This window comes from Hyalella azteca, unplaced genomic scaffold (genome assembly GCF_000764305.2).
Source record: "Hyalella azteca isolate HAZT.00-mixed unplaced genomic scaffold, Hazt_2.0.2 contig5386, whole genome shotgun sequence".
NCBI classification, from domain to species: Eukaryota; Metazoa; Arthropoda; class Malacostraca; order Amphipoda; family Hyalellidae; genus Hyalella; species Hyalella azteca.
This window is the reverse complement of record NW_025935579.1, coordinates 446,347-463,312: the sequence shown is the minus strand read 5'-3', so window position 1 is coordinate 463,312 and position 16,966 is coordinate 446,347. Positions and strand designations below refer to the sequence as shown.

Sequence of the window (16,966 nt, the reverse complement as noted above, 5' to 3'; positions counted from 1 at the left end):
AAAACCACTGTAACTCATCAGTTTTACTTAGAAAGAAAAACTACTACGATTATAAAACTGCATACAAAAATACTCGCTCTAATACTTTACAAAGACAACTTTTAGCAAGCAAATAAAATCAACTAACTTGATGTTACATAACAACTGCCTAACACATGCCAGGGAAGCGTTTCAGAACCGGCAGCCAAAGCAAGCGCAGCTTGGGCAAGGTCTTATATTTGATTTCAACTCGTTGCGGATACATAATCAATTGTTATATAAAAATAAGTGATAATATATAACGGAAACTTGTGCGTTTTGGTTAATTGATGTTTGCTGTCGTGTCGAAGTACAGAAATTAGCATGTTTTATCTCATTATGGTAAAGAAATTTCATGTCGCGAAATTCCTCCTTGTTACGGCCCTCCCGTGGCATCCTTGTTACGGCCCTCCCGTGGCATCCTTGTTACGGCCCTCCCGTGGCATCCTTGTTACGGCCCTCCCGTGGCATCCATGTTACGGCCCTCCCGTGGCATCCTTGTTAGGGCCCTCCCGTGGCATCCTTGTAACGGCCCTCCCGTGGCATCCTTGTAACGGCCCTCCCGTGGCATCCATGTTACGATCCTCCCGTGGCACCCTTGTTACGGCCCTCCCGTGTCAGGCAGACGAGGGTGAGCAGAATAAGTCTGTTGCATATTCTGTCAAATATTCTGCTCACGGGTCGCTCACGTGGGCCGGCTGTCTGCCAGGAATGAAGTTGACTCTCGGCCAAACGTGTAGCGCACGGCGCGTGTTCTATCAGGTGTTATTGACCTCAACACTGTACGGTGACGATGTGAAAGCAACTTGTGTAATCTTCTTTTCTCGTTTGGCAAGTGAAATCAAATTAAAAAAAACACAGGTTCCGCCTCATGGATATTGAAGTGTTCATACAATGCACAGGAATATTGGCATGTTGCATGCACAAGTACCGCATGAATTTGGCCGATCAAGTAGCGACAATGTCACCGTATGACTACCGTATGAATTAGGCTGAAGAAGTGGCGGCAAGTTCACCGTACGACTTCCGTATCTATTTAGCCTTGTAGCGTTTGGTTGGTGGCAATTTGGTATAAACGCATGAAGGCGACTTAATTATTCTGGGCATTTCGCTATGGTTATAGAAACATGATAAGCTGAACAATTGGTTAATGAGTGTATATATTAAATAATGTTCTATTTTATCCTAACTGCCAAGAGCACTTAAAATAAAACATCTTTTAAATTAGAGATGAACATTCGTATTTTAACACTGAAATGTTTTCCTCATCTAGCGACATTACGCGCCAGATGCGTCAACAGACAAAGCTGTTAATCATAACCAGAAACTAGAATCTTATGCTTTTAATGGATTTCATGACGTTTTTACACAAAGCATTATTGGCAAGCTACCGATAAATTTTATTCCACATTGCTCTAAAATTCTAAATAACACCATAAAATTTTACTTTTAACAATCCCCCATACGCCAATAAATGCGTTTCTAGCAATCCCCCTCCCCAAAAAAGCAAAAATATTGCGTCTGTTTTTCACGAGTGATCGAATTAACACTACAACTGCGAGACAGACGTAATTATCTTTGTGAAGTGTGCGAAGCCTAAAAAATTTGCCGAATATGTATTCCAACCTACAGTTAATAAATTTAGATATATATCAATTTGAAAAATGTTAACTTGTGCTCATATGAAACGTAAGCTTATCGACATACAGAGAAGAATAGCTGGACTCAAATCGGAGTTGAACCGTTACGAATAATTGACAGAAAAATGAACTTGATAAAATTCAGGTACATGATTCTAAATATTGGTTATTTCCTGTGATTATCAACTTTAAAGCTCCTAGGCGCAGTATTTTATTTATTAAATCGTTCAAAGAGGCCTAACTCTCACGCTAAATGCATTTTATTTGTGCAAGGACGTCGCCAACATGATTATTGTGTAAGTTAACAATATAAATTCCCGTCGATAGGGATTTCTTATTAAGAGCGGGGGCCTATTGAGATTGAAAGATTAGACCTCGAGTCCTTTAAAAATATTTTCGCGGAAAAATTCAGTACCTAATGGGATCAATGTACTTTATATTTAATAAATAAAAAATCAGTAAACAAATTTCCTGTCACTTAAGGTTTAATTACAGAAATAGGTAGTGACGACCAGGTTCAACTGCTTTCCTGATGTTAACGCGTGAAAAAAGGTTGGTCAAATTGTTGGTTTGGATTTTTTCCGCAGTGCTCTAATATTTTTGCCGAGCTAAAGTCACTACAATATAAAATTTTCTATTTTTAGGTATAAAAGTTTATTTTGCAACAGAAACACAATAAATTCGAACGTTTAGTTGTAGTTAAAAGATTTAGTAACTATTCTACACTCTCACAGCTATCGTTCTCATGCAAGTGTTTGGCCGCGTTAGGCGCGACAGCTTAAAATACGAGTACTTAGCGTTAAGTATTTGGGCCACCAATGACGAGTCAACTTTAAAAGAGACGTCGTCATCCAAATATTTGGGCATTATACAGTATAAAATATCTATTTACTAAATATTCTATATCATTTGCCTTTAAAATATACTGTTTACAAGCCAGCACAAGCAACACAATATCTCTCTAGCCTATTGATTGTTCACTTACATTAAATGTGAATGAGCGTTACTTAAAGGATCGGCTGTAAGCGGAAAATTGAGGCGTACGTTTAACATAGTCAGGAAGAGAAATATGAATCATTTTTGCTGGATAAAGGAAGCAACACTTCAGGACTCATGAGCTGTTGTGCTTGCTTCTTCTTCCGCTTCTTCAATTTTCCTTGCCTTATGACATGAGTGGCTGTTATGCCAAGAACCGTGACCGCAATTACACTTACGGCCGTCCCGCTGCCCAATAGAACCAAGGTGTGTAGCCATGCTACGCTTGACTGATGGCATGAAACTTCGTCGGCTCCGGATGGACACTGGGCAATTCCATCGCAAAATAAGCTAGCGTTGATGCATGCCGAAATTTCGGGACATTCGGACGGACAAGAACCTGAGCCAGTCATTCTATGACCTCCACCGATGGCTACTGATTCAAGAGCCGGAGGTTGAGGGTCTCTAGTTATTTCTAGCCACAAAAGGGAATATGTTCCTGGTTCTCTTCCTATATATCGGAAGAATATTTGTTGTAGTTCATGCCAAGGTCCTCTCTCGTGCCAGCCGGCTGAGAAAACTGAAATTCTGTTTTCTTCCGTGTTGGAGCTCGGACATATAGACTTCATTGGGTGTCCTTCGTAAAAAATTATAATTCGGTTGTTGGTGGTGCAAGATGAACTTGATGGATGACTGCCAGGAACACTCAGGTGGATGTAATAATTTGTGCTGCCATTTATGCTCCACGGAAGCGAATCGCAGAGATTAGAAGAAGAAGAATTACCGAGTGACAGAACACCCCAGTTACCTGTGACGATGCGATTGTCTTGACAAACATTTGCTGTTTCATATTCGTACTCGGCTTCAAAGGCAAAATCTGTGTGATCTTGACTGTATGACATATTCTTAATAGTAAATATTAGTGTGAGAGCTTTGGCATGAGACGTGAAGTACACTGGAACGGTTTTGTTATCACAGAGGCAACCGACTTCAATGAGCAAATTTTCCCTAGCTTCTTCGACTACTCTCAAAGTCGCTGAATTGGGATAAGATTTGAGACAACGGTAAGAGTCATAATGATAATCATAAGGTGACTTACAAAGTGTGTTTTTGAAATGTAACTGAGAAATCTTTATGTTTAAAATTTCGTTTTCTCGTATACTAAATGTGTGTGAGCAGTTTAATGTAGGAGTACCCCCTCTGCCGAACATGAAAACGCTTTTGGGAGAAGAAATGGTTCCTTTCTTCGAGGATGCTGACGAATAACTTTCCGTGCACGAACTTCTGCCGTTCATCTTATCTAAGTCATCCACGGTAATGAATTCGTAATGCAGGATGTACTCCAATGGAAAGAGACTTGTCCCGTCTGTGAATCGCTGTGTGACACTTACGTTCGATGTCGATGACAGAAAACTTTCCTTTTCAGAACATGGCAGAGATATGCGGTTTTTGTGTTTTGATCTAATGCAAACGGGTGGATTTATTTCATCACAAAATCTCCCCATCGCAACTTTATTTTCTGTTGCATAATTTTCCATTCCATTGGAAAATTCTTTAATAATTAACCCGTTTTTACAATCTTGATTGTTGAAGCTCGCGTCAAATTTTCTTTGCCGATAGTATTTACTGAAGTACAGCCAAATAATTTCATTCTTCTTACCAGTGAACTGGTACACACAAGATGAATTACTAGGCATAGCGTAAGACGGATTTTTTATCACTCCTTGTTGCTCATTAAAACTGGTGATGTGCACCGAACAGTCAGATCCTGAGTCTTCACTCTTGTAGAGTTCCCGCGCCAGAAGCTCGAAACCCACAACCATATTAGGGGGATGATTCATGCGTCCAGATGCAGAGGAATGAAAAACTACGAGCATTTCTGGACCACTTGAGGTGATATTGGGAAGAGACGTAGAGCCGCAAAATTTTACTAAAAGAGGGGTTTTCATTTCCCCTCCATCATAGATGCTTATGTGATCTCCAGGACAGTCCCTTTGCATCAACACCTCTGGAGAAATTCTGCTGACTATGGAGTTGTCACCAACGTGGATGAGTCGATTGTTTGGTTGATTTAAAGATATTACAGGCTTATACTGCGCCGAGGGAGCCGGTAGTGCTTTGACTAGATAATAACACGTAAGATTTCTCATGTAAAATCCTGGGAAATTTGGGGACTGAAGAACACACGCTTTGGTTCGACACCCTCGGAAAACTTTGCTGCACTCAGTGTTGGATACTGACTCGCCCCGAAATTTTGGTTCGTCTGTCGTGCCAAAGCGAACCACTGCAGCAGATCGGGACAGGAACCGATACCTAAAAGAGTTTCCGATGCGAATAAAGTTATTATTAAATATTACAATAAATTTATATAGTTATATATAATAAATTAATTTAAGCCTTGTATTTCAAGCAACGGAGGTAAATAAACTATGTTTTTTAGTTAATTTATAAATGGATGCATGGTAACGCATTTTGTTGTCATTACTTCAGTCTGGTGCTCGATTATAAAATTCATTGATTCACCTGAAATTTCCCACAAGCTGGTCTAATTGATATTAAGTGTTACTTTTAAATAAATGATTCTAATCGTCTCAATATTTTACAGAGGAAAGTAGCTAGGAAATTATGCAAAACAAAGTATACAAAAAATAATGAATGGTGTTTGAGAATATAGTTATGATTCGACACAATGGTGTTGATGGAGAGCTTTAATATTTAGATATTTCAAGGTTTTTTTACTTCTCATTTAACTAGTGAAGTAAGATTGAACGTCTCAAGATCTCACCGCCATGATCAATAGCTCAAAATCGTGCCTAAATTGAGTACATATACAATGCCAACCTAATTTTAGTATTGGTCTGTAATTCTGAGATAGTGAATTGATTATACTGTATTTTATTAAATAAAACATTGTGTATATTATACTCGCCTTATGTGCACGGTGGGAGTCTGATCCTTACGCGCGGTAATTATCTTCACAGTCACCGAACTTCCCTCGCTGTAGAAAATATTTGTGCCCTCCCCCTCCCCGCACCAGCGCCCCCCCGCCGCCCCCCGCTTGCCGCCCCCTCGGCCTGACGCTTCCTCGATGCTCACGTAGCTTCCCTCACACAGCACCTGCTGTGACCGCCCTGCCGAGTAAAACGATATTAAAATATTTTGTTTGCTTATTGTTCTTTTGGAAATAACTTATTAATTTCATTATCTACGAAAAGTGCAATTTATTTGTCTGCATATTGTTTCTTGAGTAATTATCCATTTATTGGTTTATTTAAAAAAATACAATTTCATGTCGCAATTATCACAATTTTGTGACAATTTCTTTGTCACAAAAATGTAATTTGTTTATTTTTAGTTTGTAAATTTAATTAATTCATGGATATTTAAAATTTATTCATCAGCTCATTGTTGTTTTGTTCGTAAACAGTTTTTCTTCAAAAGAATCTAGAGCAACTCTCAACTGGAAATTTTAAAGTGACGAACTAAAAACTGCATCAAATAAGTCCATCAAAATCGTACTTGGTAATGAGTTTTGCAGTTCAATAACTAAATCATTGTTTACAATTTTTTGGGAGTGGTTTTAAATAATGTTCTACAATTCAATAATTAGTTTACTTGATGCTTACATTCATTAATTTACTCATATCGTTTTGTAAACAAATTTCATTCCTTTCATAATCTAACCACAAGTTGAATGTGCACAAAATCAAAATGGATCAACAAGAAATTTATTATCAATAATTTATTAAACAGTAACAGTTACAAAGAATAAGTTAATCAAACGGTAATTCATGATTAATAATTTATCAAAAACTAACAGTAACAGTAACAAACATTTATTTAATCAGACAGTAATTCATGACCATACTGGATTTATTCTGACCCGTCCTGGTGACACTGGCGGTGTACTTGCCCACGCTGAACTTCTCGAACGTTAACTGCACGATGTCGCCGTGAGGGCCTCCTGTCGCTGAGAAGGACAGGTAGCAGGGAGGAGCAGCTTCTGGTGACGTCACGGCCGTCGCGGGCGGGGCCCTCGCGCTCGGCTGGGACGGGACGGTCACCAAGTAACTCCTGCCCGTCAGCCCGTGGTACGTTCTGTTGCACGCTGTCGTACAGGCACATTTATCAGTAATTATATTTTACTTATTGATTGCTTGAATAATTTATTAATCATATTGACGGTCGCTATCGTTACCAGTTATTTAGATACCGGTAACATTGACGAGGGTTGATGTATACACAAAGTAAGACTTGAATAAATGGACATTAAACATTGCAGCCTGTACTAGTCTCAATTTGTGGTGCGTTTGCGTAGAAGTAAATTTATTTATTCTATGCCCATTGAGGGTAACTCTCGTCACCAGGCCGCCCACTGAGGGTAACTCTGATTACCAGGCTACTAGACACGAATATCATTGTTAGTAACCTCTTTTGAAACCCACTCCCTTTTGTAACTTAGTATTATTGTTTTCGTCAAATGAGTTTTGGAATATGGGACCTTACGTTGTAACTTACACGTTATTGATAATAATTATTGATAATAATTTGCGATAAATATTGATAATAATTATTGATAATAATTTGCGTGAAGAAAGCACTAGTTTGAAGAAAATATCCGGAACTCACTTGTTAATATTTCAACTGTAAATTTCATCAATTAGAGTACAATTGAATTCACCTATAAACTACATAAATTTAATTTATTCGATCATTATCAGTCCTTTACAAAAATTACATTCAAAGCAAAATTTGGTTCTTGCAAACTTCTCTTTGTTATCGAGCCAGTAATCGCACTGCCTTAATTAACATAATACAAATTTACTTTTATTAATGTCATTAGTTTGTATGAATCGCAAATTCACTATAAATTTAAAAGGAAAGAAAATTACACAAAAATTTATCATATTTCATTGTAACGTTTTATTTTTATTTTCGACCATACTAATTACTGACTGTATCAGCATCCCAGAAATTTCAAATTGAATTTTCAATGGTAAAGTTATGCTACATGTGTAAATTTTTCATATAGCTCTCTATTGAATATATTTAATCGAGTTCCTTGGTGTTATGACTATTTATTTGCATTTGATTTGAAGATTTGAATGGGGAAACAACATTGCATTTGAGAAGCAGAATTTTAAGAAAATGGGTAAAGGTGAGGCATTTCAAACTTACGGAACATTGTATATATAACACACACAGAATTTTTGAGCGAAAACATCAAGATAGTTAAAAAATAGTGGAATAATGTAATGTATGCAAAGATAACTGAGAATAACTCCTTATTTTTCTAAAAGAAATAATTCTGCGCTGGGCGCTTGATTATTAAAGTCCCAGATCTTATTTTGTAAGTGAAAGATCGTCTAATTTCAACTACACTCCGCCACTATTCTTTTCGAGGCCTGGGAAGAGGACACTTGAAAATCTGCTAGACGTTTGTGAAAACTAATGGATTCTCAAGTGTCTGAAGTGGAGTTAGAAAAAAGTTCTTAGACGTTCTCAGGAGCGGCAAACCTCAGCTGTCAGGACCATCTCAGAACTTTATGGCTGCTTCAGAGTGCGATTTTCTGCAGCATTTGCCCACTGTTGAAATATTTTTGCCCTACATTTCTGCTGGCTGTCATCTACAATGATTTGCTGGATATTCTGTTAAGTCTTAGTATAACATGAGGAATAGAATTTCCAGTGAAGGCGTGAAGGGCATGAGAGGGAATTTTTCAGCGACTTTGTTTCGCGATTTATTTCATTTTGTAGGAAACTTAAAATAAATAAGAGATTCTGGAATAATGAAAGAGACGAAACAAATTCTTCCGTTGCAGGATTTTGGTATTCATCAAAAATGATCATAGATAATAATATATAAACAACTTTCAAAATTGATACCAAAAATACAGTGGGGGGAAATAAATATTCGTACACTTGAAAAATCGTATTTTAATGTATGTAAGTACACAAACTTAACAGGAAAAGTGATTTAAATTATGTATAGAGACGCATAGTATTCAAAAATACTATCAAAAGAAGTTAAATCTCAATGCAACAAAAAACAATGCAACATGTTCACTTTTCGGGTGAAAAAAGTATTCGTACAAAACAATAAATCCGCATTATTTTAATTTAATACATGGTTGAATACCCTTTATTCAGCTCACCAGACACCAGTCTATTTCTATACGTCTCGACCAATGATTTGCAGATGCTGACTGGTATTTTATACCATTCTTCTTGGCACACCACCTTAAGATTCTCAATGTTTGTTGGGGACCTTTTCTTAATTTGAATCTTCAAATACCGCCACAAATTTTCAATCGGATTTAAGTCCGGCGACTGGCTTGGCCATTCCATAACGTGTACATTTCTATCAGCGAACCATTTCTTTGTGGATCTTGCAGTATGCTTAGGATCGTTATCCTGCTGGAAAATCCAATCACCAGGTAGCTCTAATTTCTCAACAGAAGTCGTCAAATTATTTTCCAGGATGCTCTGGTAGTTTGCAGCATTCATCCTACCATATATAAGTGATATGTTACCAACACCTTTTGCGGAGAAACAGCCCCAGATCATGATGTTGCCACCACCAAACTTTACACACCAAACTCACTCACTCACTCACTCACTTACACCAAACTCACCGTCTTTCCTCCACACATGGTGACGATTATTTCGACCGAAAAGCTCAATTTTTGTTTCGTCCGTCCAAAGAACCTTTTCCCAAAAAGCATAGTCTTTGTCCTTATGTTCCTTGACGAATTTCAGCCTGGCATCTCGATGTCGTTTCATTAGGAGTGGGGTCTTTCTTGGGGTGCGTGATTTTAATTCGTTTCTGTGAAGTTCATTGCTTATCGTTCGTTCGGTTACTTGAATTCCTGAGGCACTCAGGTGACTTTGCAACTCTCCTCGAGTAATCTGTGGATTTTCTTGGATTTTTCGTCCCAATAATCTAGCAGATCGTGCAGAAATCTTCCTAGGAGCACCTGATCGTCTTTGGTTTTCAACGCTGTCACGGGTCTTGAAGCGTCCAATGAACGAAGCAACTGTACTAAAAGGAACATTCAAGTGGCTAGCAATCTTCCTATAACTTTCTCCTTCCTTCCAACGCGATAGAATTAGTTGTTTGTGTGGCGGTATTTGAAGATTCAAATTAAGAAAAGGTCCCCAACAAACATTGAGAATCTTAAGGTGGTGTGCCAAGAAGAATGGTATAAAATACCAGTCAGCATCTGCAAATCATTGGTCGAGACGTCAGCATCTGCAAATCATTGGCATTCAACCAAGTATTAAATTAAAATAATGCGGATTTATTGTTTTGTACGAATACTTTTTTCACCCGAAAAGTGAACATGTTGCATTGTTTTTTGTTGCATTGAGATTTAATTTCTGTTGAGAGTATTTTTGAATACTATGCGTCTCTATACATAATTTAAATCACTTTTCCTGTTAAGTTTGTGTACTTACATACATTAAAATACGATTTTTCAAGTGTACGAATATTTATTTCCCCCCACTGTATATGATTTTCCCGAATGGCATGAGTGAACAATATTGAAGAGAGAGGGCATTCAAATGCAAACAGACGTTCGAAAATAATCAGGCCACGGGAACAATTGAATTTTAACGTACCCATGCGTTGAAATTTAACGTACCCAAGCATTGCTGTAGAATAGTGTAGATGAACACCAAGACTTTCCAAACTGCACGCAAATTCAGCGTACTCTCACCCCAGCAGTGACAATTATCGGCAAGTGACGCTCGGTAATTAGATTTCCCCCCCATTATCGGCTTCGATAATTGACAGCCATTTGACTAAGTTTCCCGCAGGAAAAAAAAAAAACACGGCAGCTGAAAGCTGCTGACAGAATATCCAATGAGAGACGAAGACAAATGTTAAAACAGTGGCCGTAGAGACAGAAATGATTATTTACTTATTATTTGGCGGGTGAGGACGATCATCCGAATATAGGATGGTATTATAAGATTTCGATAATTTACTGAATGACTTTTGCACATAAAATATCAGAGGTGATTATTCAAAGATTAGCTTCCTAATAGCGAGAACAACACCAGCAGATGCAAATGAAGAATTGCGTCCTAGAATCTTTCAAGTTAAAAAAATAAACTAAATAAAATTTGATGGTAAAACGTCCACTGAGTTACGTAATTGTTTCCTCTATTTTTAATCTTCAAATAATGAACCACGAGTTGAAATATTTTCCGGCTAAGCGAGTTCTCATTTCGCACAAAATGATGACATTGCCCAAAAATTCGCAACATGGTGCAACTCTTGCAGAAATTATGCCATTCTTGAAGTTCTTTCAGACATTTTTGGGGTCCCGAAGGGAATGTCGGACTTACAAACGTTTTAGTTAGAATAATTCCCGGTAGAAGTTTAGGCCGCGAAAGTCAAGACTGGGAAAGTCAACGACATTTTTAAAGGTTTTGCGGAAATGAAGTCAGGTCCTGGCAAAAGTTTAGTGCGAGTTACAAGTCATTTAACTCAAACAACTCAATACCTGAACAAGGACCAGAGGGATAAAAACGCCCGCGAAACAAAAAACAAAATAAATGTTATTTCGACGCTTGAAAAATAGTTAAGCGTCTGCTTATCAATCAGGAAATTGGAATAGTCTTTTAGAAACAAAAGTAAGGAATTTAAGTGGGTTTTGATGCTGACAGAATAAGAGAAGCGTTCCGGGAAAGAAAATTAAAATCAAACAGTGCTAAATTGAAGAAGCTAATGAATAACTGAATAAGTGTAATAACTGTTTACACGATTCCATAACATAGCAACCTGAATTAAAAATAAATAAAGCCATCCGTTTTATTACCCCCATTTAACTCATTTATAATAATCTTGTAATCAGAAACGAGAAGCAAACAAGTTCCAATTCAATACAGAGGGTAAATCAATTATATGATTTATGCCTGGTGAACGGCACAGATGCAACTATAGTCTTTAATTACTTTAAGGAAAGAATAAGGGCACGCGAAGTATTATATTTTACCAATCCTTAACTGTACGATCATGGATGTACTATCGTTGGCCGCTGCCTAACCGTCACTGATTCGGCGAGAATTTTCAAGCGGACATTTGGGCTGAAGGACCTCCTTGATTAGCATAGATATTAATTCGATCATAGGTCTCCCTAATGGCGGATTTCTTTACCATTTTAATGAGATTGCATTTTTCTATATTTGTCTATTCCATTATCGATGATTTATGGCAGAAAGCAGAGAAGGGACAATATCGGTCAAATTTTCTTAATTAAAAAAATGGGAGATTTCATAGTTATTTTTCTTCCATAGAAGAAAGGTTAACTTTTTATTGTCGTATATGAATATATTAATTTCCCGATGAAATAACTGAATGTTTTGACCTCCAATTATTTCCTAGGGAAGGATAATAAATGTGTTCCTAGCCAACCAGCTTGGGTTATCAGATAATTTTCAACTGAATTTCAAATGCATTATAAACAAAATTGAAAACAATTCATTTAAAAAATACGATCATTTCCGTCGGCCCAAATTCTGTCAAAAATTTATAAATAGTCAAATGGAATAATCATTCAAATTGAATGCAAATTCAGTTACTCAAACTATTGTACTTAGAATGATAACAATGAGTAATCTGCCAAAAATTAACAGATCTATATATACATATCCGTTGATTATTTGAATAATAATTTCTTCAATGACATTTATTTAGCGACCATTATTTCATCATCAACTCAAGAATGCTTGTATAAATAGAAACGAAGCCACGTAATCTTCAACAGCTGCGCAAATATCACCTCATTAATTTGAGCAATTTTAACAACTCTATGAAATTGACTAAATTATTTTGGGCTTATCAATCTGTAGCAAAATTGAGCACCTATCATTAATTTCACGCCTACTTTATTCACTAAGATCTTCGGGAAGAGATTAATTGACAAAACACATTAACTTGACTACTATGCAAGCAAAATGCTTGGTAAAGTAAGATGCCTAATTGCTAATGCTTATTTATTTTTGCTGATAGATATTTTAATTATAATAATAATAGATATTTAATATGTATAATTGCTAATAGATATTTCTTTTCGGTTGCTGCCTTTCAAACTTATTTCCTTATTACGTGTGATCGCACGAGCGATCTTAAATTTTTTTAATCGCGCAAAGCCATAACCTGTCAAATGTACTTGAAATATTTCACAACAATATCCGTTAAACGACACGCGTTTAGGTTAGAATAGCTTTTATTGTTGTAACATAAGGCAATCCTCTTTCGTGCAGTTGCAATCCTTCATAAACCTCCAGCTTGACCAAGCTATAGAGAGTTCAACTCTTAAGCAGCTTATCCACCACAACCGTTCCATTTTGTTACTCCAAGCCAATAGAGCTGGAAATGCCCATAGCAGCAGCGTGTGCTGGGCAAACAGCCGCTAAGCTGTCCCAGTGATACAGGATTACATCTCATCAACCATCCACCGCCAGGAATAAGGAATTAAGAAGAAATAATTTGTATTTCACTGTTTTTGTGAAATTTGCGATGCAATAATATCATATCTATACCATTTTTCAAATTTCATTGCATCTTTAAAAGGGGGAACATGTCCCTCAGGGGGAACTTTCGTCATGAAAAGTTTACAATATGTATATGTTTTACTCATAACGAACATCAGGCACACAGATAAAATATTAGATGGTGTATTTTATAATGAACGGGATTGTTATAAAGTGAGGACAAATAAACAATAAGGTTCGAAAAAATATAATGTATTCGCCGACTAGAAAATACTACTGTTTTTTTTTTATTTCTACTACTAGGAAGTTCAGTTTGAAAGGTCTAATCTCCATGGTAGGTAGAGAAGCGGTTAGAAGATACTGTTATACAAAGATTGACAAAGCATTTTTTCTGCGCAAATGTTGTTCAACTGGCAAATTTGTCAGTTTTGCTTTTGTTTATTTTTCTAAGAGAGGAAAGACTCTAATTTGATGAAAATGGACAATGTCGGCTTCCGTAACTTCGGCTTCTTCGTTGCAGGTGTTTCGTCGATGCCTAAAGTCGGAACTATTTCGTAGAGCCAATGAATTAAGTGCTTAGTCATTCACATTCGTTCTCATCCTTTATCGTGTCTATTTATTTCTAGCTTGCTAATAAACTTATGTGTAACGTGCCCTCGAAGTTCGTTTGAACCAGACGCCACGATAACTGCTTCGTAGAAGAATAAGAGAGACTGAGTTCATCTCAAAACTTACGCTTACAGAGATTCGAGTTTGACTCACGTACCCGTATGAATTTCAGCGTTGCTCTTCACTGCCTTCAAATTGACCAAGTTTGGCTCATCTGCATCGTCTTCCTGAGCGAGAGCACAGCTATATTGGTTAAAAATTGAGTGCCTGATGCTGTTATGAGGCCAAACTTTGCGGCTCAGTTCCTGGCTTGGTTTCGTGATGGTCTAGTAAGGCACAAGTCGACGTTGACGAGGCTTGGAATTATAGTCAAGACCTCCGGGATCTACAATTATGCCTGGGAAGTTGTGCTGGATAATCTACACCGACACGAAAACTTCTAAAAGCAATTTATTAGAAAAATTTGGAAGATAATTCATGGAACTTTTGAAAATAACTGAATAATGTCAAAAATTTCCGCAGATATAAAACGATCATTGTACAATGATCAAAATCGAATTTTGATTTTGATCATTGTCGAACTGATTTGATAAATTGTCAAATACATTATCAAAATTGTCTAAATTTTGATAACGTCAAATAGATATATATACAATTTTACGTATTTAAATCTATTTTGTTTGTGTGAAAATGTGGTTTTCATTTGTTCGTAGTGATTTGTTGTAATGCTAGCTTTATTTTTATTTCATAAAGCTTCCGTGACGTCACAAGAGGCTAATCCACACCTACAAGCGAGCTTTTTAGTCGGCTAAGACCAAGTGAAGCCGACGGCTTGTGAGTAAACTTGTGGCTTCCCTCACTGAAAATTGAAATAAAATTTTTCCTTTCGAACAGAAATAATTATCGTCATTCGAATTTTCACAGAATTCTGCCATATTGGTTGAATGTTCACTTATTGAAATCTTTAATAAGCAATGTGACTAAAAGGGACCTAGAAGTTATTATTAACAGTAGGGTTTTTTATTTGTTTTATTTATTTATTCAATTTGTTTATTTATTTATTTATTCTATTATGTCGAGACCGAAAACGGTCAGCGATCAATGCCACTGAGATAAAAACCTAACCCGCTTCACGAGACAGCGATTCTTGCGGTAACGTAACGTGGAAATAGAACTTTGTGGTCTGCTTTTATTGGTGTTTTGCAGCGATAAGGCGCATAATTGGCGATTTGTTGCGATGGAAAGCGTCAGCTTCCCTCGGGGTTGCCAATATCGGGGCCATCATTAGCGCTCGTTTATGCCTGCGCCGTTGCTGCCCAAAAAACCGCCGTTTGTATTCCTAGCCTTTCGATGCTGGGCTTTTTTGGGCGCCGATGAATAGATGCCTGCGTGATGATGAGTTCAGGCAACGTGATTTAGGAGCGTTCGGATTAATGGAATTTATTCTCGCCTCTGTAAAGAACTGATCAGGTATTGCAGACTTATAATATCACATATTTCAGTATAATATAATATATTGATTTTAGAGTTTATTCACGTTCCTTTTACAGAATAGCTTGTTATATTTGCATCATAAAGTAGATTTTAGTTTTAGTCATAATTATTTCCATGAACCCCAAGGGGTAATGACAAACCACTTTTTTGGGGTCATGGCCGGAGTGTCCAGATGTGTGATAGTCATAAATCTTGCCAATTTTGAGTTAAAGTCTAAGTCTAGTGTTCAATTTGCCTATAAGTGCTTATGTGGCGAAAAATGCTGCAAGGGGACGTAGTGTTCACGTCCGAGGTGACTTAAAACCAAAAAATCCAAATACCTAACTGTAATAAAACACTATTGCACTGCGTCTCCTAACAACGCACATATAAAGTAAGTTTTAATACTCTTCAATAACTCAACTGTTGTGAATTGTGAAAGTTTCATGCTACAATATGTCATCAGAATAAAGATTCTTGATAACGAGAGCTTTAAGCCCTTCAAGTTTAGCGAACACTAGACCAGACCAGACCAGAATCAGCAAAGATTTTTGCTAGAACACCAGACCAGATCAGCAAAGATTGCCACATTTCAAAATTAAAGATCCCAGCGCAAATTGAAGATGTGATGCCGAAACTCGTATTTTATTTCAGCTATAAATCTAGAAATGGGGTCTTTAGGCATCATTCACGTTATTACTGTGGAATACAGTAATGCTGCGAAGTGATGATTCGATGCAGAGCAAGACAAAACACGCTACGTTTTGTCTTACATTTTCTTATTTCGCAATCAACTGCTTAATGAGACCACATATTTTAGAGGCTGAAGTAGCATGATCACAGCTGCCAACTTCTCTAGCTGAAGGAAAAAAATGTTCTTTTTGTATCTTTTGTAAGTTGAGTGTTGCATAGATGCAAGGGCATTCATCTTTTCATAAAAAAGGCATGCATCTCTGTGTAAAGTAGATTATCACTTCAGTCAGGGTTTGATTTTTTTTTGCAATTTAAAATTGATTCTCTTTTTGTAAAAAAAACTCTGGCCTCAGGAAATTCTCTTTTTAATGCTCGAATACAGTTTATTGCCTCTAAAAACAGTTAATTCTCTTATTAAAAAAATTGTCAATTCACCCGTGAGTTAAGAATAGATTCTAACCCTAAACTGGACGAATTTTTGAGTTCTTAACCAGTTTATTGCTGCCATCATGTACTGACCATGGTCCCTTCCCTTTACAAAGCTGGAGCCATAATGGGCCTTTGCATGGTAATTTTTTATCACAGATTGGAAACTGATATTGTTTTAGTGGCTAACCCTCGCGCCAAGAACGGTTTAGTTTGTAATAATAAGTCAAAACTATGCATAACACCACAAGCAAGATTCACCCTGCCGAACATAATTATTTTGACCGTTATACGAGGACTTTGAGGTAACAGTGTCATCGCTGCACTGATTTTTAGTGTACAAACTTATTAACAATCAGGACTTGAATGATCGCATATATTTAACGTATAATAATTATATTTCAAAATTTATTGGGGAGTAATTTCATCTATGAGCTCGAGCGCACTTGTCAACTGCTATCAATGGATGCAGGTTTGTATATAATGTACTGTTATTGTTAACTGTTTATAGTCATTTGAGAACATTCACGAATGACGAATCTTGGGTGAAGCTCAAAATTTAGGTATGTTTTCCTTGCCATCCGGGAATATAAAAGAAAAAAGCTGAAAGCTGAAGTCTTTAAACG

At 37.0% G+C, this 16,966-nt stretch overlaps 1 protein-coding gene across 1 annotated transcript in view; it reads right to left on the bottom strand.

Moving 5' to 3' along the window:
* Window positions 1-11: 11 nt before the first annotated feature.
* LOC108668899 overlaps window positions 12-16,966 on the bottom strand; it is a 34,443-nt gene continuing 17,488 nt past the window's right edge. The window contains exons 2-4 of the mRNA XM_018156157.2: window positions 6,517-6,741; window positions 5,563-5,764; window positions 12-4,946 (exon numbers count right to left, since the gene is read on the bottom strand). Of these exons, the coding sequence (XP_018011646.1) occupies window positions 2,714-4,946; window positions 5,563-5,764; window positions 6,517-6,741 (2,660 nt within the window). The 3' untranslated portion in view covers window positions 12-2,713. The remainder of the gene's footprint in view (window positions 4,947-5,562; window positions 5,765-6,516; window positions 6,742-16,966) is intronic.